Source organism: Halictus rubicundus, chromosome 12 (genome assembly GCF_050948215.1).
Source record: "Halictus rubicundus isolate RS-2024b chromosome 12, iyHalRubi1_principal, whole genome shotgun sequence".
In the NCBI taxonomy this organism is placed as follows: domain Eukaryota; kingdom Metazoa; phylum Arthropoda; class Insecta; order Hymenoptera; family Halictidae; genus Halictus; species Halictus rubicundus.
Window position 1 is genome coordinate 3,108,703 of NC_135160.1, and position 20,366 is coordinate 3,129,068.

Genomic DNA, 20,366 nt, shown 5'->3' on the forward strand with positions numbered 1-20,366 from the left:
TGAGGTGGGAGCATTGTGCACCATCGCGTTGTTAATTAGTGGACTGCGGATTTTGCGTTTATGGAAAAAATGAGAAGGTGAAACGCAAAATAGAAGAAACGTAAGATGAATTTACAACCTATTAAACTTATTAAGAGAAGAAATCAATGTTTACGTATGTCCACTTTCTTGCAATTGATGCAGACATTTTTTCTCTCGCATAAAGATCCGCAATCTATTAATTAGCATCGGACAGAACACAGAATAAGTCTGTACAGACTTTTGTCAATTTTTTAACCGGAAATGTAGATGAAGTTCGCAGAAGGCAAAATCGAAATGAACCCAGCATCAGTGTTCGACGGTTAAAATAAAGCTGTATGAAATTCCTGTTGTCCTCTTCGGTCGCATATTTCGGAACCTGTTTCCTATTAGGAATAATTTGTGCGTGTTGCGACATCCGGCGGAGGAATTTCAAAAATTTGGCAGGGCCCGCGAACGGGACGTTGCGCAGAGACGTTCTCCGCAAAGACGTGCATCGTGAGTCAACAGTGGAACACGAGAGAGGAAGAGAGAGACGGCGAAGGTGAGACAGACCGTGGCTACCGGGCGATTTTTATCGCCCTTGGCACGGATCGGCAAAGGCGATTGCATTTCGAGAAGGAGATCACACGCGCGTATTCCTTATTAAAGGAATATTTCGCGTTTCTCTGCTCGGCCGCCCCCTTCCAGTGTCCTCTTCTACAATAGAATATTTTCTGCAATGACTAGACCCGTTCGCGCTCCTGAAAAAAAGTTCACCCGTTATTGTACGAATTAATTCGAATCAAGGAACTCGATGATAAAACAAATCGTTGCACCTGTATTTCAGTTTAAGTCATTCACAGTCACTACTACGTCGCTCGAGTATCATACGGAAGACGTCGAGGAGGAGTATCCTCGGGTTTAATGCACCCAGGTCATACCGGAAGCTACGGTCACGCGCAGTCGACACTGTGTGCTATCGCAAGCATGTTCGGATCGTTCCACGAGAGGGTCGTTTTTGTTTTCAGTTATGTTCGTTCGGTGATTACGGAAAAAGCCGAGGAAAATTCGAGCCAGATTCCATGGAACCTTCGAGGCCTCGTCGAACCTCCGTGCTTTCGACAAAATAGCTGCTCGCGTCGCATACATCTTACATCGAGCGTCATACAATCACGGTTTACCATCACAGAGCTTAACGCATTCGATGCCGAAAATGAGAAATCAATACGCGTATTACTAGACTGCGGATCTTTATGCGTTCACTGTGAAACAGTATTATGCAATGTTTTATCAGACTGTGGTGTTCAACGAACGTCCCCAATTTCAGAACAATTACTATCAGAGAATTAAATTTCTACAATCGAGGAATTTGTAATTCATTGACAGAATATGTCGATTACAATGGTGCGTACTTCGACGAATAAGATGTAGTTGGACAAAAATTATGTTTCAACCTAATTGCCTTTGAAAATAAGAATTTGCATATAAATCCGCAGTCTATATTTAACACGTTCACAGTCCCATCCCCCATAAATGAGTCACAATGATTTCAAGTTAGTCACACATAATTAAAGACAAATACTACAAATAAAGTTAACCCGAGCGTTTTCCTGAAACTAGCAGAACAACACGCTGCTTGTTGTCGAAAAAGCCATTGTCTTTCCCTACAGATGTGCGGACTGTGAACGTGCTAAGTGGCATGTACGACCGACGAAGCAGTCGACGCGTTAAAGAACCATTTCCACGTCGAAGAATTCGGAAGACCGTGCTAACGAGTAATCAAACCCGACGGTAGAAAGTGTCTTTCGCTCTCCGAAGTCGAGGGCTTTTGACATGGTTTCGGCCCTGGATCCACAACTTTCAATGTCCGACTTTAACCGTGAACCTGCGCTCCTCGAGAGGTGAACACTCTCGGATTCACCCGATGGTACGCGATAATTCGGCCAAGACGAGCACCGTGTACCGGTTTCGGGTGTCCCAATTTCTTAACCCAATGACTTACAAACGAAATCGTTTCTAATTCGAAACCGCAAACCTTCGAAGTTCCCCGGTACGAGACATTAATCGGGACAGAGCTGGGATCGAAGAGTGTTGCGCCATTCAGCGCCGGGACGCGCAATAGTAATAGCCGGTGAATTGTTTTCTTTAGTTGTTAAGTCTTGCGACGACGGCGAGCAATCGTTCTTCTCGGTAACAGCGAGATCACGGTTGGTTATTGTTTCGCGGGCTGACGCATCGTCCGTCGGACAAAGGTTTCGCTTCGCCGGTGGCTTCTCTCGCCGAGCATCGATTTTCGGGGCCGTTCCGTTGCGAGTTCGCTGAATTATGCGGACGTGAGATCATGCGAATGAAATGAGGTTCGCGTTATCTAGGCTTGGGAAGAAGGTTGCGTCGCAGCTGCTCGTAAACCGACAATCTTTTTACTATGGCCTCTTCCTAACGTTCTTTCAAAGCGAATTTATGAGCTTACTGCGGACGTGAATATGCAACACTCAGGAAAGAAAAAGCTTTGTCATATCCCTCGCAAGCGAGACAAACTTTTACTATTTCCACATCTGGTGATCTAACTTATTCGTAAACTCAGAATCATGCAAACCTTCGCTCAGGCCTTAACACTTTAATTTCTTGCAAGAAATATGTACAAAGTCAACTGAATGCTCAAAATAATTAGTGCAATAGAAAGTAGAACGCTTAATTCGTTAAACAGATTCGTGACGAGTATCCCGTGAACTGATACAATTATTCAAGGAAAAAAGAAAGAGTTCGCAGAAGACGTACGCGTACGAGCCTTCGTCGAGTCGCCCCGGGCGATCGATTACCTTCGCGCGATTCCTTTAGTCCGGGGCCTAACGGCGTTCGTTTAATTTTTATTCGCATGATCGGCGGCCGACGCATTCAAGTACAAGGAGCCCCATTAAACCGCATGCACACTCGATGGAACAAATGTTAGCGACACCGTGAAACGTTGAATGGTCGAGTACCCTTGAAGAACCCCATTGTACCCAAGCGGTTCGTGTTGACTAGTTTGTGAGAGAGGCAGAAGACGTGTAAGCCACCCGAAGGTCGCCGCATTTGTTCCACCCGCTATATGCTCGCTCAACTCCACACGTACCCGATGCGCACACGCACAGAACCGACGAATGGACGGAGGAGCCGAGACGGCGAAGGATCATTTCGAGGTCGATCCCGGGTAATAGTAGACGACCGCCGGTGCCGGAAGCTGCCAGTGGGCGGCATGAAGCTCGATCAGTTGTAGAAGGGTCTTTCTGACCGACGGCAAGATCGTGTCCTCCGCGAGAAACGCGTCCCTCAAGCTTCCAAGTAATTGCTCCAGCTGCGCCGGCAGCTCCGTGTCCAGGTCCTTGCCGATGCACGTCAGGATGAAGAACAGGCAATCCGTCTTCCAAACAGAAAAGTAACAATTTAGTTCCACCACGAAATTTCATCCGGAATGGCATACTGCTTCCTCAGACTAGAAAGTGTCGCACTAAAAATTTTCTGAAAATTGACTGCAATACATTTACGCTCATAGTTTAAAAGCGTGTGCGCAATTAAAAAATTTTGTATCTGTTTCGTAGCTTTGTATGTGCTGAATACTGTGGTAAAAGGATTTTTCAAAGTTTGAATTACTAACAAAGTTGCACAGTACCGAAGACTACACACCGTGTGAGATAAATGGTTGACTGTACAGAAATACTTCTGCAGATTTCTTACCAGACTATACTTTTAAAAGAAAAAATATTTTCTACCTCCTCAGATGTATAGTAACATATCCTAAAAGTTTAAAAAAAATGCGACCTTCTGTTTTTCTAAAAAAAAAAATTAACAAAGTCTCGTTTCGGCGAAGTCCATACCAAAAAGGAGCAATCAATACTCAAACGACTAACGACAAAGGATGAAATTTCCTCGAAACGATTTCGTGCGAATCGCCTTGAATTCCTTCTACGAAAAGGATCGTTTTTCATACTCGTCAAGCAGATTTTATTGCGACTAGCCTAAACCCACCTCTGCCAAGGAATTGACAACGGGAGGCTGCAGGCAGTCCTGACAACACTTCCAGAGTAGCGTGAGGAGAACGCGTCCGGGAGGAACGCCCTCCTGTTGTGTTTTCAACTGAAGCTGTCTCCGCTTCAACTGTAACCACGATCATGCATATGTATGAACACGGATGTATTAATCATTTCGACTCGCGTTTGAGCAGCAAAAAATTGAATGATCGATGCAAGGTCGAGGAACGTGATCAATCATGGGATCAAGAGAACCATCGTGTAACAGTACTTCCTGTGATTCAGGGATTGTTAGACGTCTGTCACCGAGACACATTGTTTTTTGCAAGCGAGACATCCGGATGTGTCGTACCTGACAGTACATTTCGTTGAGGAACGTCATGAAGGCGGAGTAACGATGATAACTCGTTCCATCGTAGAGGATCTTGACGCGATCCTGGTACCACTGTTGGCACGTGTTCAACAGGGACTCCAGGAACGTCTCCTTAGCTTCTTTCTGCACCGATTGTTTTATGGTAACGTGAGTTAGATGTTGCTTGAGTAAAGTGGGTGCAAAATGTAACTACTAGAGTCTAGAAAAAGTCTAAAAAATTTAAACGATCTACTCTCCGGTAACAAAGTCAAACACTGTGTAGAGGTGTGCGAGAATCCGAAAATGTCCCGGTCCTAAATAAAATTCTCGCACACCTCTAATTTCCAAAAACTTCGAGTAGCCACTAGAATTTGCAAATACTAGGTGCGATAGTGTTCAGACATATGGCAACCTCTATGATGGTGATACAAATTTTCGCCGCCGGTTCTGCGTACTTCCGGTTCTCCACGACCCTCTCTAAAATGTGTCGCACCAGTTCCATCAATGCTCTTGCGTTCAACATGTTCGGATCTGATTATAAAATAAATAATCGATAAATTCTCTGTTCAGCCATAGGTTTTAAATAAGATTCTGCAATAGGAATTTGATAGTTATACCATCGATGGCTCTCAGGAGAGTATCCTGGATCGCTGCAGGGAATTTCCCTAACTCTGAGGCGTCCGAAATATTTACCGCCTTCGCAGCCAATACATCAGCCGCGTTCAGGCTCTTCGATCGCTTCAAACCATATGTGGACACGAAGGACAACGATTTGGTGAGCCTGCCCGGTTTACTTGGATTCGGTTTGACCTCGCTCTGATCCATATTGAAATGAACCCTACCGGAGCCCTGCAAAACCGGTAGTGGTCAACTCTTTCTCACTTAACCGCGCAGAATAACACTGTCCAACAAATTTGAATATTTTTATGTGTTCCGATATTAAATGGGCGATTCGTTACGGTGTTGTTACACTTGGTTAACATAAAATCCTTAGCCAACAGAAATCAATTAAGAATTTCAGAAGAGTGAGAAAATTATATTGGAGCTTTGAATATGCTTGGAAATTCTCAGGAATCCCAATACATTCGAGATTCCAGAAATTTTTGGAAACATTTTCGGGTTCTCGCAAACCTCTGCAGGTCACTGTAAATTACTGTAGACTCTTAAGCGGATTTTGAGTCGCCTAATTATTGGTTATCGAGAGAAAAAGAATTATGCTGGACAGTGTTATGTCTGAAAGTTCCTGCCTACATGTATAATATTTCCACTCGACGAATTGTCAAACGGGTGTGCTTGTTTGAGCACCGAAGCGATCGCATGATGACTGCTCTGCGAGTGTCGCGACGTCTGATGGTGTTGTTGCTGCTGTTGCTGTAGAGTATGTTGTATCTGTTGCTGTTGCTGCGCGTACAGATAGCGGTGCACGTTGCCGCTCGACTTGCTGTGTTGCAGATAATACGGGGATCGATCTGAAGCATTCGTCCGAGACCTGCATCAAAAAACTTCATTGAGAATCGATTCAAGATTATTTGCTCCCTGGCGCACAATTACGAGAAATTTGTTACGCCAATTGTTCGTGTACTCGACGCTTTTCATTTTGAAAGTGGACGAATACGTTGGAACAAGCCATTGCGGTACGCTAGCATAATCTCGCGCCGTCTTTCACTTCAAGATCCGATCGAAATACTAATCTATAACGTTCGTGTTGCGTAAGGTACTCGGCGAGCCTCTTTTCACCTATGATCTTTCCTACGTGTTTAGGCCATATAAAGCAGCTTTTAAAGACGAAACAGTAAAGTAGATGTCGAAGTGTTTGCCGGTGGCAGAAGGCTTTGACTATTTAATCTAGTTTGGAGGATTTCTGTGTTTCTTAGCTTTCTAGACATTCCTCCAGCTGTTCCCGTTACGCCGTCATAGCCTCGGCCGTTTCCTAAGTAGTTTACACTCACTTAGAAGGATGCGAATCGTTCTGCTTCATAGTGAACTCCTTCGCGTGTACGTTCAATCGTGGATTAGTGACGTTCGCCGTGGCTCCTTCCGTTCTTCCGCCTAGAAAATATTCAACTCTCACAGCTTATGAAATTCTTGCTTTCCCTATTCTATCTAAAACTATCATAAAACGAGCAAGTTCTACAAACCTGGGGGTCGATAAATCACCAAGGAAGGCTTACTTTTCAAGGGTGTTACGCTGTTGTTGTTATTGTTGTTGCTGCTGCTGTTATTGTTATTATTGTGATTGTTGTTATTTCCCTTTTGCGGAACCGCATCCCTCATCTAGAAAAAAATTCCGATCAAATCGAATTAAAAGTCACGTTCCTGTGCACAGCGCAAGCGACGCGAACGAAATTATATCAACGGTAATTTAATGCCTCTCAATCAATTACCCCAATCCGCCATGCGGTCTTCCAAATAAGACCAAATCTACCGCTACCAATTAGGAAACCAATCAGGGCCAATCTCACACTAACGATCGTCTACAATTCCACGCACGGAAGGTGTGCAAACACAAAAAGCAGCTCTCCCGCTGATCATCTATCGCAGACTACCTTCCCAAGCTCTTCCCACGAAGCCCAATAAGAACTTGAATGAACCACAATAGACCAAACAATCACGTGCGCCTCGACGAATATAGGGGGCTCCGCGTTCTGACGGCCGAAAAAACGATTTTCGGGAATTATTTCAGAGGAAACCAGCAGAAACATAAATTTTAAACTTTGTTTATATGAACAATCAATCTTCACGAGATATAAAAAAATTGTTGTTGAATGCAGGAATATTGGTTATAAAACGTGTCAGCAGATAGAGAATGAAGAACACGAAACGAAATGGGAAAAATAAAAAAGGAAAGTACCAGCACAATTTAAAAAATATTTCTTTGCTAACAACGTTCAAGACAATATTTTTATAACTTCGCGAATTGTATAGGAAAGAATTTGGAGTACGTGGTTTTGGCGGGTTTGGCAGTTCTAGCGTGAAGGAAAATTCTATTTTTTGAGTCCATCGAAGTAGGAAGCCCCCTTAAAAGGACCATGATCGGCTAGACAGGCGAACCCTATGTCACCATCCGCAAACTACCATATGAGTCGATCGGAGGCGAGGCGATCGGAGCGAGTGGGATCGCGAGGGACCATGAATAGGAGAATTATCGATAGCAGTGTTCTTAGAGATTCTAGCAAAAGGAGGAGTGTAGACAGCGAGAGAGAGAGTCGCAGAACCCGCGAACGTGTGCAACAAAGGAAGGAGTGATCGGAGGGGTCGCCGCGACGGAAAGACGCAGTACCGAGCGAACTGGTGGGACTCACAGTGAAAATCGTGCGAGAATCATCGTATCCAAGGGCGTCGAGATAGCGTCGGATGGAAATCCTCTGTCCGTGAGGGTGTCAGTGGCGGTACGAACGCCGAGGTAGCCGGCAGAACTGGCTGGCCCGGTCGTCGAACACGTGCCACACGAAAATCTCGCGGGATCCGCGTTTTCTCGTCGAATTTTCTTCCAGCTTTTTCCGCGTTGTGGCTCGGCCGCGCGTTACAGCCGACTCCGATGACTGTCGACTAATAATAGACGGGCACGGCCACGAGCGAGCTAGCGAGCGAACGAGCGAGCGAAACGAACGCGAATATACAGCCCCACGATACGAGCTTACATACGTATTAATGCGCGCTGCATCGCGCCTAACAGTGGACTCAAAAATATCCGACGGGAGTCATCCTCGGCCTGTCGCCGAAACACAAGCGAGCAGGGTTGGAGAACCGAAAATTGTTCGACGGCCGCGTTACGTCTCCCTCCGTCTTCTCTTCCTTCTCCTTTCCGCCTCGCGTCTCGCGCCTTGCGCTTTCGGTTCGCGCTTTCCGGACTTTCGCCAGCGACATTCTGGGGAACCAACCCTGATCCGCGTGATCCTAAATCATGTGCCACCCATTTGTTCATCGAACATGTTCGAGCGACTCAGGAAACGGTCGGAAGAAAGGTCGTTGATCCCCTAAATATCGCTCTATGAGTTACAACTAGGCTGCGCATTTTGTACGTTCATACTATTCTCGGTTCGCCAGAATTTAGTATGTTGCACTCTCTGCGCTCGGAGACTTCTCTTGGCTCGCCTACCAGCAAACGAATTTATTTGTTTAGTATTTACGGAAGTACTCTATGCCCTCTCGAAAGAGACAATCAAGATGCTGACTAAAATTGCAACATCCAATACACTATTTTCTATTCAGAGAAAAATTCTCTGGAAATGCTAACTCAGCCCTTTGAACTATCCTGCTGATTAATCAGTTAAGGCTTGAGCAATTGTTTGGAGAGAGGATGCACATTCTTGAACTGGCAAGGGTGGATTGGGCAGATGAAGAACAATAGACTAATTGGTCCCTTAATGATGAGGATTAGCTCCGCCATGAGTGTCCCTATGTCTCTCAGAACCTTCTACTTGTTTCGTGTCTGTAAAGTACTACAATAATAACTATAATAATAAGTACTATAGCATTGTATGCATGTGTTTTATATGACAGTGAACGCATGGTCTTTTTACACAACATTTGATCATGTTATGTAGAGACCTACTGTACATTTGCGTGTATTGCCAATTTTCTAATTTAATTCTGTCTTCGTGATTACTAGATTCCGGATTTTACGCATTTATGACAAATATCAGCAATTTCGAAGAAATAGTGAGATTAAAAAATTGATACATTACTTTTGACCTAGAAATATTATTAAATCAGGTATTTTAACAAACTGAAAATTTTGATTTCGCATAGAGATCCGCTGTCTAGCAATTACCTGCTTAATTGTTGCTAGTGGCTCCCTATAGTAGAATGATTAAGTCGATTGTTATTTACAAATATTTAGTTCGAAATAAGATTTAGCGTCAGTGAACGGGAAAGCTGCAACCAGTTTTGGCTCCGTTTCCGCTTCCGTTTGGGCCTCAAATATCTATGACTAACGCGGTATACGACGTACGTGTGCATAGCTCTAGGTAAACGCTCGTCTGTCCTTCGCTACATATTACCCACGCGTCTTCATTAGATTCTAACTCCGTTAATTATCTCACCTTCGCCGCTTCTTCGTTAGTGTGCGAGAGACGCGCCACGCGCACCATCTTGGACGATTATCCGTTCGAGCGTGCCGTTAAAATCCGTTAAAACAGAGATCGACGAACCACTGCACCAGTCGCGCCAGCTGAATTACACTGCGCGCTCTAATAAATACACAGATCGTTATTACAATTGAAATCGTAGCGGGAAATCCGCCTCGAGTCGATACTAACCATTGGATTCGAAATTTAGTGTTTTCAAGTGAAAATTCAAAGATTCGTAGATTTACCCGATAATTCTCCTATTACTTTTTGCCGTGTTATCGGATCAATCTACGAACAAATATCTGAATTTTATCTTCGAATTTGACTATCAAAACGCTAACTCAATTCCGACCCAACACAATACTCGGAATTGATATTTGAATTCACACGCGTCGCGATTCCATATTCGACCGGTTAGAACCACTTTCACTTTTCCAATATGGATCCGCGGGCGATCGTTTGACAATACATTCGTGGATTACCAACTTTCTTAGTTTCACTAACCTCGGTTTCGTTGCATGCCACCGATTATCGGACGTCGAGATTATTTCGGGGTTCAATTCGATCCTCGAACCGTTCGAGAAACTCGTTGGAAATCTTCGAGGAAGATCGTTCGTTCGGTTTGCGGTTTCGATTTGCCGGCGTCGAAGACCGGAAGTCAGCCGCGGCACTGACGTCGTTCTCGATAATACTGGCACTCGGTCAACCGATTCGAGACAACCGCGTACCTATGTATTCAAATTATCACGATGAATCATCGCGCGCCGTTTGTTGACGATCGTGTCCACACCCAAGCTCTCAGGCTCATCTTAATATTTCTTTAGGATGCGCACAGCTTTCCAAGAAATAAGCAAATATAAGCGTTACGCGTCGATATGAAACGCGACTGAGGATCGTCACTTGAAATTGTCAAAGCGATTTAGGTCCTACTGATTTAGCCGTTGAATATTCGAATTCTCGACATTTATTCGTGCTATACGAAGTTACCTAAATTACCTGGCCTAGACCTTTTATATTAGCCAAAGATAGGCTCACCTAACCAAGACCCGATGCAAATCCTGCCAGTTGACATAAATCGAAAACTGTGCGCTCTTCTATTCGACACGCCGCTAATACAATTCGAGCTTAATCAAGAGAAAGCTAGGATCTCGTTGAGACCGACTCGGTTACTTATACGCGTGTAACCGCCAGCAGGAAAATTTGCGCCCGCCGTTCGAAATCAAATTGTGTCGAGTCCTTTGCTTTAAATACCCTGCCAGCTTTACCTGAGATGTAACTGTAACCGCTCGGGAATGGAATTTCCTATGGCTACATTCGAATTCGAACTAGATCCACACTCCGGAAAGCTACAGCCGCCCGACTTCGGCCGTAACGGTCGAGATTCCGGTCACTGCAATTATCGAAACTGTCAACATTTTATCGAGATACACTTCGCGCTGCGACTCCGATCGATCCTCGAGAGCAACATCGATGCTCGATGGTCCGGTCCGGTCTGGTCTGGTCTGGTTTTGATGTCGCGACGCGTACACCTTCACGATCTCATTCCGTTTTCGTGTATTAGGATGCACGGAGAGTTGCAATATGTAGTTTGCAATCGACTCTCGAAACACGGAGCAGTGTGACGATCGAGCTGGATCATCCGCGATCCGCTCAACCGTCCATGAATCCTCTACCACGCAGTCCCACCCACGCGAATGACGTTCCTTCTCCATTCTCGTTGCATGCACGTGCGTGCAATATCCCATTACCATGACACGCCACGCGCGTGCTAAATATCCTTAGCTAGCTGTCCCCTGGGTATCGAACGTCTAACCCTTCCATCGGTAACATTGTTGCAACCAAGTTGCGCGAACTGCTCACGGAGAGCAGCATCGATTTGCCACCTGCCATCTTCCATAACATACGTTAACCTCTTATGGTCTGTTGTAAAAATAAAATGAAATGCCCTCATAACCATAATACCTGCCCACTCCACTCCTATGTTGCAAATGTTACCATTTCTTTCCTGTTAACTAAGGCGGTGTCAACCGGTTGGGAATCAGTTGACTGAGGGGAGCAAGTAGAACGTATGCAGGATAAGGGTGAAGTAACATGGTGTCCCAAAAATGTTGTACTTCCTCGAAAGGGGCAATTCTCGAGATCATTTCGGACAGAAAAAAGTGACTTCAAATGATCTCAGGAATCATTCCTTTCAAGGAAATACCAAATTTTGGGACACCCTGTATAATAATAAAGATAGGCAAAAAGTATGTCACAAATCATTGTATTTATTCGTAAATACGATTTAGAGGATTACAAACCATGGTAGCAATAAGTCAATTGAAGAATCTATATTTCTTTTAATTGGAAGCATTAAACCATTTATCACTTCACCTGGCCAATTGCTAGTGTCGTTTTATACATCGTTTCGATGATACTCTTTCTTCTCTCTTTTTCTCTCTCTCTCTCTCTTTTTTTAAGCACTTAACTAACATATTGTTGTGCCATGGGTAACCATAAACGCTTCTTCTCTCGGAATACTACACCATCGAAAAGAAAAACGCGTGGAAAAATAAAACTTAATTTCTGCTAAATTCGTTCTGTACGCATTCGAACGCTACAAGAGAACGTAATATACATGTAGATCTAAATATATATAGAGCACTACGTGCTATTCTCGTAATTGTTTCATCTTTTTCGTTCCGTGTTTTGTTGTTTTTCTTTTCTCTCTTTTTTTTTACGTATAAAAATGAATCTGACAGTATTCAGGCCGTTTAGAATCTGATCAAATCAATGAGTATCAGCACCAAGGGTCAGTTGCAAGCAGCACGTCACAGCAGAATCTACCTACAAAGTTTTCATAATTTCACGATGAACGACCGAATTTCCATTCGATAGATTTCGTGACGAAACGATACTCGAACTTGTACAATGTTCTCGATTAGCAAAAAAAAAATCACATAAAAAAATAATAGTAAATAGATTAGATAGACATTACAGTGCGTTATCAGGTCGTTATAAACGTGACTGTTATTTTCATTGACACTATAATTAAATACTAATTTACCAGAACCTGTTACAACAATGTAACGAAAACAACGAGCATCGTTAGCACAGCAAGTCCTGAATACATTTTACAACTGAAACGTTTCTCGTACGTTACATATAATCAACTTGACTCTGTAGACAGATTCTTGTTTCAACATCGAAAATACATTGTCCCTTCGATACACGCAGAAAAAAAAATTACTTGTAAATTATCATCTTTAAATACATGCTTCTTTTTTTACGGTATATTGTTTTCCCAATAAGAATTCAGCCTGTTGCTTTAGAAACTGGTTAATATTGCTTTCAACCTACTCGGCTCTGTGACTTCTTACAACGCAATGGATTTACTTTACTTTTAAATTGAAGAAATTCGTTACTGAAAAGTGCTAATTCTTGTCGAGAAAACGGTATACAGCATCGAATAGCGTATAATCGTGTGCGTACACTAATTCTGTTCAAAAGTTCGGAATTGCAAACCGCTTAAAATAAAAGTACTTATTCTTGGTAGCCCAGAAAATTAAAGGGAAGCGATTGAATCCAAAAAAAAAGGACACAGAATGATTTTACTTCAAACACTGGAAAAAATTGGCTAGATAATCGAAAATAAAATAGTAATCACAGACTTTCGAACACGGTGTGTACTGCACGCATTTGTTTTGCTTGTGCATAGTCGAAATGCGATTTATCAAATTGATAACAAGACAGAATGAAAGAAGGAAATAATTCTCGGTGGCCGGGCTGGTTAACCGCAACAAGAAACTTATTTACTCGATCGAATATTTCGACCATGATATTTTCGCTGTATATTAGTTAAAATTGTAATATGTCGGCTAGTATGGCCTGTGAACACTTGGGTAGTTTAAAGTTTCTTTTTTGTTTCGGTGAGCGGTAAACAGTCACTCTGAACGCTTATTCTTTACACTATTTTATCTTTGACTATTTATCGTATGTGTACGTCAAATCAATATATATATACTTTTATATATATATATTAGTGTTTAATAATGTACAAATATATGTAACGAATAGATATTATTTAAATAAATTGCGATAGTATGATGACACACTGAACAACATGTGAACACGAGCGTTAAATATGAACTATACCCTCGTCTCGTCGCAGAGTCAACGTGTTTCGCAGTAACATTGTTACCATGGTAACTTGTTTTCACACTAAATATTTTTTCTGTTAATTACACAAAAATCACAACAAAGCTGTTTGTCCTATCTTCCTCTTTTCCATTTCTTTTTCTTCAAGGCGTGAATGGTTAAATAAAGGTGGTTCCTTTTTTTGTTTGTACACGTATATATGGATAAACAAGGCTTCTACAAAAAAATATTTGTATGCTTGAAGATTAGAGCATGCTGCATTTTTTAACTCACGCTTCGTAGGAACTTTCAATTGTACAAATGCAATTCCATTGCAGTATTACATAAACACTGTCTATGGCTATCCACGTAGACACGTTATTGTTTTTACATTATTGCCATGGAAACGTTATTACTGCTGACAATAGAATTTCTTGTTTTCTTCTTCTTCTTTCTTTTCTTTTTTTTTTTATTTTCGAATGAACGACCGGATATGGAATTTTGAGCGGCGGAGCGGTAGTGGCAGCTGTGAATCTTTGTTATTAAGTCTATTTGTCTTTTATCCATTTTCAATGAATCACATTTAAGCAATCACATACACCGCGATTAAATTACATTTGCCGTGTACAGTTTTTTTTCGTTCTTTCCTCTGTTTCTTTTTTTATCCCCCCCCCCCTCTTTTTTTTAAATATACAAGTGTTACAGGATGGTTGAATCTCAAATTTGTCTCAACAGTGGTAATTTTTCAAGTCTCTAAAAGTGCTGGAATTTTTCAGTCTGTCGCACTTAGCATGAATGACGCTTGTGTATCTATACATGAACATCCAACCAACCTATGGATCAGTATTTACAAAAAACAATAGATCATTACACGTATTAACAGGACAATGAAACGTGTGCAGTATTTCGACTATAAATGTATGCGAATAAATGGATCCCGTTAGAACGTTCAGCACATCGTAACTAACGACAAATAAGTAAATAAAAATCTTCCCTTCCTGATTATTTATCATCCGAACTCTTTTCACTTACAAATATGTATATAAATAAATACATATATCTATCTATCAATACACATATTTATGTATATACATATGGTTTTACGTGCTACCAAATAACTGCTGCGTCGCTGTTCTTAAAGCATAATCTTAATTAGTACCTTTGTTATAATTAAATTTGATTAAAAAAAAAATTAGCTAAATTTTTAACTGCTGGATATCCAACGAAGTACCGGATATTGGACCTATCCTTTTGCTACTCCATCTATACTTTTATAAAATCCCTCCCTGAGACACAAGGATTTGGTCATGGATATCCAGCAGTTAGGCCCAAATGCTATGCATTTTCCACTATGATACAAGTGGCAGTTAGCCTATCTCGATCATCTCTGTATCCTCCATATTGCCGTGTCCGACTCCATTATGTCTACAAAGTATCGGGATCGTCATTGTTTCGCGTATAAAGGTGGATGGTATCAACATATCAAAAGAACCGTAACGCGTAATAAGTGACATAATGTCAAAGAAAAAGTTACTCACCTATGAGTTTGTACGTGTGTGTTATGTAAATGAAAGTGCGTCGTTCGCGGTGAAAAACCGCGCATATTACCTCTACGTGGACTTCTAGCGTTTATCACTCGAGGCTGCGAGTACATATCCTCTAGTATACTAGGTGCTACATATGTGAATCCCTAAAAGCAAACATACAATTTTTTTTATTTTCAAACTTTCCCCGATCACCTGATCGCAAAAAAAAGAGAAAAACAGTAATAAAAATGCATACTTGAAACACTCTGTTAGCTGATTCGCTTAATGTGTATTCCGCCGGAGAGTCTATTGGCGCGGATGTTGTGAACTTTTTATCAAACTGTGACACATCGTCCTCGCTCGTTAATGTTGGTCTAAAAGGCGGTTCCAACTTTCGGGAAATGACGTCGTGCCAATTGATATGCTTGAAAAACTGGTGATTCTTTATTTGCTCAGCGTCTAATGAACCAGATCCTAATCTCTGGGCGACTTGCCTCTACAGAAGTCACACGCAAGTTTGTATTGTGATCCAATAAATAGTTGAATAACAAATTTGAAAAATTAACCTTCAACAGTTTCCGAATAAGGTCTCTAGAATCAGGTGTTAGGTACTGTGGAAGATTCAATTTTCCACGTAGAATTTTCTCGATTGTTTTCTTTCTATTGTCAGATGTGAATGGTGGCTAAAAATTGAAAAAGCTTTTGGTATACTTGTGGAAATACTTGAACAAAAATCTCAGATATATATAGAAATATATGTATATATATTTTTTTTTCATTATCAGTAATCTCGTATACAGTCGAGTCGGGAAGTAAGTTAACAATTGATGCATGCAGGCAAATAAATAAGGATAATATACGTTTGACTAATGTGTTTATTTATTTCTTAATATAAAATCAAATTATTGTTTTGTTTTTATGTATAAGGTGTAAGTAAATAAACAAATACGTTAGTCATACGTATATTACCATTATTAAAGATATATATTCATTCGCCTACATATGTCAATCGTTAACTTACTTTCCAACTCGACTGTATACGAATTACTGATAATGAAAAATATATAATGGATTATTATCTAGTGTACCGTGTTGTAGATAAGAATGAATTCATGGAAGGAGAACAAGATTATTTGTGTGTCCATCCAAGATATAAGTATATATTAAAATACTTACTGAACCTGTGAGCATATCATACATTAAAGTTCCAAGGCTCCACCAATCTACTGCTTTTCCATGACCGCTTCTCGTTAAAATTTCTGGAGCCCTTTAATGTTTTTACATGTATTATCTAATTCACTAAAGAACCATAACTCTAATTGAGTTAAATAAAGATTGCTTACATATATTCTATAGTACCACAAAATGTGTGTGTAACAGTACCATCCTGTATATGTTCCTTGCACAAACCAAAATCAGTTAACTTTATATGTCCTTCAGCATCTAATAGAATATTTTCTGGCTTTAAATCTCTGGAAAATTGTTAACACACGTCAGTAATCTAATAGAAAGTGCAATTACATTCATACGCGAAACGTAAATACCTATAAATTATCCCTTGTAAATGTAGATGTTGGAGAGCCAATATTATTTCAGACAAGTAGAAACTGCACAAATAAAATGCGTAGAAAGTATCCTTGATAATTGTAGACATTAAGTAAAAATTATAACTACACAAACAATTCTGTTTCAGATTTAACCTACCAAGCAGTTTCTTCGAGGAAAATGCCTTCATCGTTTAAATGTCGAAACAATTCACCGCCACACATATATTCCAAGATCAAATACAATTTGCCACCAGTTTGAAAAGCATACATAAGGTCTACGATGAAAGGATGCTGCCAGATATAAATATACACGTATTATAGTACATCCTCTTATTACTTACTACATGTTAGCCACTATATAAATAATTACTATAAATATGGATATATCCTTGACAATTAAAACTATTGCTTTATACTTGTAATTGAAATAACACGAATGATCAGACGGCTAAAAACCATATAACTCGTCTGATCGAGAAAAAATATATAACCTCTAAACCTACCTTTACAGCTTCCAAGATATTTCTCTCGGCCTTGGTATGTGCAGTATCTTTTTGATTCCTTATAATCGAAGCCTTACGTAAAACCTACATTTAAAATAAATGCGTCTGAGGTAATTCATAAAAATATGCAGGCTTACGAGAAATGTCAGAATGTTATTTTCGAAAATACTTATTGTTCATTTCATTTTTAATCATACGATGAATAAATGCGATATCCAATAATTACGATGCCAAAAACATTTCCGAATGTCAAAGAAGGTAAATAAGAGGAATGACGACTGTACAATGGATCACATGGTAATGTCAAACGACTGTGCCTTCCATTTAATGTTTCCGTATTATTTACCGCAATTCGGAAAAATAAATAGGAAATCAATAACGCTGCATGCTCGATCGAACAATCGATAAAAAAAAAGAATATCGCGATTGCACGCAACAATGTGCAAAGAGACAAAGGCAGACAAAGAACTTATATAATTCCCGACCAAAACATGAAAATAACATTTTCCACGAACCAACAGCCAGCGAAAATATAGGATCAGGTTTCACAGCGTCAATGAAGAATTGATCGGGGATGTAGATAAAAGGTAAATAAATCGTCGGATCTGGCCTACCTTCATCGCGAATATCGTGCCACTGTCATTACCCGTTACTTTGCGTACTTGAAAGACCTTGCCATAACCACCCTTCCCAATAACTTTGCACAGTTCGAAATCCTCGGGACCAGCCCTCTCTCTTCCACGGTTGACATTCTGTTCGGATATGGGTACCTTTTCGACACCTTCCGATCTAGCAAATGGAAAATTGTCATTACCTCGAGGCCTGGACACACGCGAGAACGGGCTGCGGCACGCCACCACGGAAAAGGCTTACTCACTCGGTGATCTCGTTCATGTTTGGGTTCGCGTCATACTCTTCCTACGTGAGAAAACGAGAAAAACGTGTATAAACGAGCGTGTTTGGGAGCGAAAGAATAATCAGAGAATAGGAACGATAAGGCGTGTGAGAGTGGTGCGGCAATGTCGCGTGCAGATGGTGAATTACCTCGCCGATCTCGATAACATCGTCGTCGGACTCGTCCCTATTTACCGTGTCCGCATCGTGCAACTCGATATCGAAAACCGCGGCCATTCTACGCGCAGTTTCTTTCGAACCGAGGATAAATCTCGCGACGAACTCGTAAACGAGCGATTTCTTTTTCGAACGATCGACCACGACAATATTGTTGCACGGTCAAAACCTTGAATTACTGCGAACAAGCTGCCCCGTCCCAGGGCATACCAAACACCCTCGCCTCGTGTACACTCTGATTGGTCGTGCAGTATCGTCATCGCGAGGTCATCGGAGTGGGAGGGTACGCCGTCTCCGCCAATAGAAAACCAACGAGGAATCGACAACCACGGAGCGACCGAGCGCTATTGCCAAGTTTGCGGCTTCCTCGATTTCGCGGTTCGTTTGAATTTCACGAATACTATTCACCGAGTCGAGCTCGTTTGCTGCAAAAAATAACATAACACAAAAAGCACGATTTTTAAGGAAATGCGTATCAATGTTTCAAACTGTTAGCACTTCCTGATAATGTTATATTGGTATAGATAAATTGGTACTATAAGCAGTACCGGGTTAAGATCTTTAAAGACCCTATTAACCCTTAGCACTCGAATGACGACTGTAAGGCGCCACTAAAAATTGCTGTATCGTTATTCAAAATATTTTTTACTTTATTAAATTTGTTTGTATGTAATAAATTACTAAACACTTCAGTATTGTACGAGTAAATTGCACTATTTTCATATGTATAACATAAAAAAAAACGTATACAAGGGACATATTCTAGGTCATAAGAAATGTTTCGTTTTGGAGTTAAAATAGCTTCGAGTGCAAAGGGTTAATAGTATTTTAAAGGCCCTTATCGATTAATCCAGCACTGATTATAAGATGTCCAAAATGTATAGAAATACATATAATAATATTCTTCTTCAATTTATACATACTTATTCACCCTTGGAACAACCCCTACTCTGTAATACGTGTAAAATCTATTATTCAGTAAACATTATTTAATAACTGAGAACATCTTTAGTATCAGAAAAAAATATATTCATAAAAGCAAACCTATCTTGCCTCGGCTCAAGCTTTCCTTAAAAGCATTTTGCATCTTTTTAGTCAGACTCGAATCCGGCTGTAATAAAGTTTGTTCCATCTTGAACGGCTACGCTAATACAAAAAGATGACGACGACTCTGACGTCGTCAAAATTATTTGTTAGAACGTAGCCGTTCGCAGAAACTGATGATGCGAAACACGCACGGCTGTCACGGAATTAAGGATAGCTACGTAAATGAACTTTTATATAGAGTGTAATTTGCGTAGACGAGAAGCATTTAAATAGAAATTGATTTCCCCCGTTCAAGGTCCTATTATGTTAAAAATAAAATAATCTCTTTGTATGCTGCGAACGCATAAAGATTCAGGGATTTGTTTTAAGGGGTTAGGCTACTATGAAACCCCCGAAAATTGTTTGTTCTGTGAAACTTACAATAATTATAGTATCTTAAACAAATCAATCATCAACGACGAAGTAATATAGCAACAAAGGTAACTACTACATTTTTAGGCGATTGGATAAATAAAACTCAAAAAATATTATCTATTGTTTTGAAAACTGTCTAGAGAAAAATATTCTTTTAAAATTTAAAGTTAATCTGTATATATACATATGTGTATAGGCATATGTTTCTGGTTGTTTCTAGAAAATGAAAGGTTCGACCTTTTGAACTTCGTTTTTAAGGATTTAGATCAACGTTTAAGCCGAAATAAAAGTTTTCGCATTTTTTCTTAATTTTACAGCATCCTAACTCGTTAACCTTTGCCCAATAAATATAATTTTAAATCATCTGCGACCATTATCGTATCCTCCTACACAACACGCAATGCCAGTCACAACCGGACATTTAAAATGTCATGTGTCAATATAAAAGGTTCATTTGAAAGGTATGTGTAAGGTCGTTTTTATTTTTGCCAAATAAAAATTTAAGTTTAATGTCAACGGTGTATTGATCGAGCCAATATCAATAACACGAAGCTCGATAAATTCTTAAAGTGTTACCTTATCAACAGAGTCATTATCAACCAAAAAACCTTCCATCGTGGATGTTGCCATTTGGATGCTGATAAGAAGTTTTTATATATTAACGCGTAGTACAAAAACGAGAAATCAGGTTTGAAACTGCACCGTCAACAA

At 40.6% G+C, this 20,366-nt stretch overlaps 2 protein-coding genes across 4 annotated transcripts; both read right to left on the reverse strand.

Annotated features, from left to right (window-relative positions):
* Positions 1–3,019: 3,019 nt before the first annotated feature.
* Positions 3,020–11,101, reverse strand: LOC143359799 (uncharacterized). Of its 3 annotated transcripts, XM_076798059.1 has the most exons (11): positions 10,697–11,101; positions 9,936–10,159; positions 9,405–9,551; positions 6,498–6,633; positions 6,309–6,408; positions 5,611–5,848; positions 4,977–5,208; positions 4,772–4,890; positions 4,360–4,503; positions 4,006–4,134; positions 3,020–3,400 (listed from the first exon to the last, which is right to left on the reverse strand). In XM_076798059.1, the coding sequence occupies exons 3-11, from the start codon at positions 9,450–9,452 to the stop codon at positions 3,170–3,172; spliced, it is 1,377 nt and encodes a 458-aa protein (XP_076654174.1). In that variant the 5' UTR covers positions 9,453–9,551; positions 9,936–10,159; positions 10,697–11,101; the 3' UTR covers positions 3,020–3,169. The 3 variants fall into 3 exon arrangements, with proteins under 3 accessions (XP_076654174.1, XP_076654175.1, XP_076654177.1); XM_076798060.1 differs by lacking the exons at positions 9,405–9,551; positions 9,936–10,159; positions 10,697–11,101 and adding an exon at positions 7,662–8,019; XM_076798062.1 differs by lacking the exons at positions 9,405–9,551; positions 9,936–10,159; positions 10,697–11,101 and adding an exon at positions 6,744–6,910.
* Positions 11,102–11,746: 645 nt separating this feature from the next.
* LOC143359994 (ribosomal protein S6 kinase beta-1) lies at positions 11,747–20,363 on the reverse strand. Its single transcript, XM_076798474.1, has 13 exons — positions 20,232–20,363; positions 18,168–18,619; positions 18,001–18,041; positions 17,738–17,912; positions 17,124–17,207; positions 16,778–16,911; positions 16,618–16,680; positions 16,417–16,545; positions 16,250–16,340; positions 15,640–15,756; positions 15,330–15,569; positions 15,086–15,237; positions 11,747–14,972 (listed from the first exon to the last, which is right to left on the reverse strand). The coding sequence occupies exons 2-13, from the start codon at positions 18,252–18,254 to the stop codon at positions 14,915–14,917; spliced, it is 1,371 nt and encodes a 456-aa protein (XP_076654589.1). The 5' UTR covers positions 18,255–18,619; positions 20,232–20,363; the 3' UTR covers positions 11,747–14,914.
* Between the last annotated feature and the right edge of the window lie 3 nt (positions 20,364–20,366).

What these genes read in the sequence shown, in the direction of transcription:
- LOC143359799 (XM_076798059.1), bottom strand. Translation starts at nt 9,452, where the DNA reads ATGGTGCGCGTGGCGCGTCTCTCGCACACTAACGAAGAAGCGGCGAAG. An exon ending in AACGATTCGCATCCTTCTAA is followed by an intron (nt 5,849 to 6,308) that starts GTGAGTGTAAAC and finishes TTTTTGATGCAG; the next exon opens with GTCTCGGACGAATGCTTCAG. An exon ending in TCAACGAAATGTACTGTCAG is followed by an intron (nt 4,135 to 4,359) that starts GTACGACACATC and finishes TCGTGGTTACAG; the next exon opens with TTGAAGCGGAGACAGCTTCA.
- LOC143359994 (XM_076798474.1), bottom strand. Translation starts at nt 18,254, where the DNA reads ATGGCCGCGGTTTTCGATATCGAGTTGCACGATGCGGACACGGTAAAT. An exon ending in ATGTTATCGAGATCGGCGAG is followed by an intron (nt 18,042 to 18,167) that starts GTAATTCACCAT and finishes TTTCTCACGTAG; the next exon opens with GAAGAGTATGACGCGAACCC. An exon ending in TGTGGTACTATAGAATATAT is followed by an intron (nt 16,341 to 16,416) that starts GTAAGCAATCTT and finishes AAAACATTAAAG; the next exon opens with GGCTCCAGAAATTTTAACGA.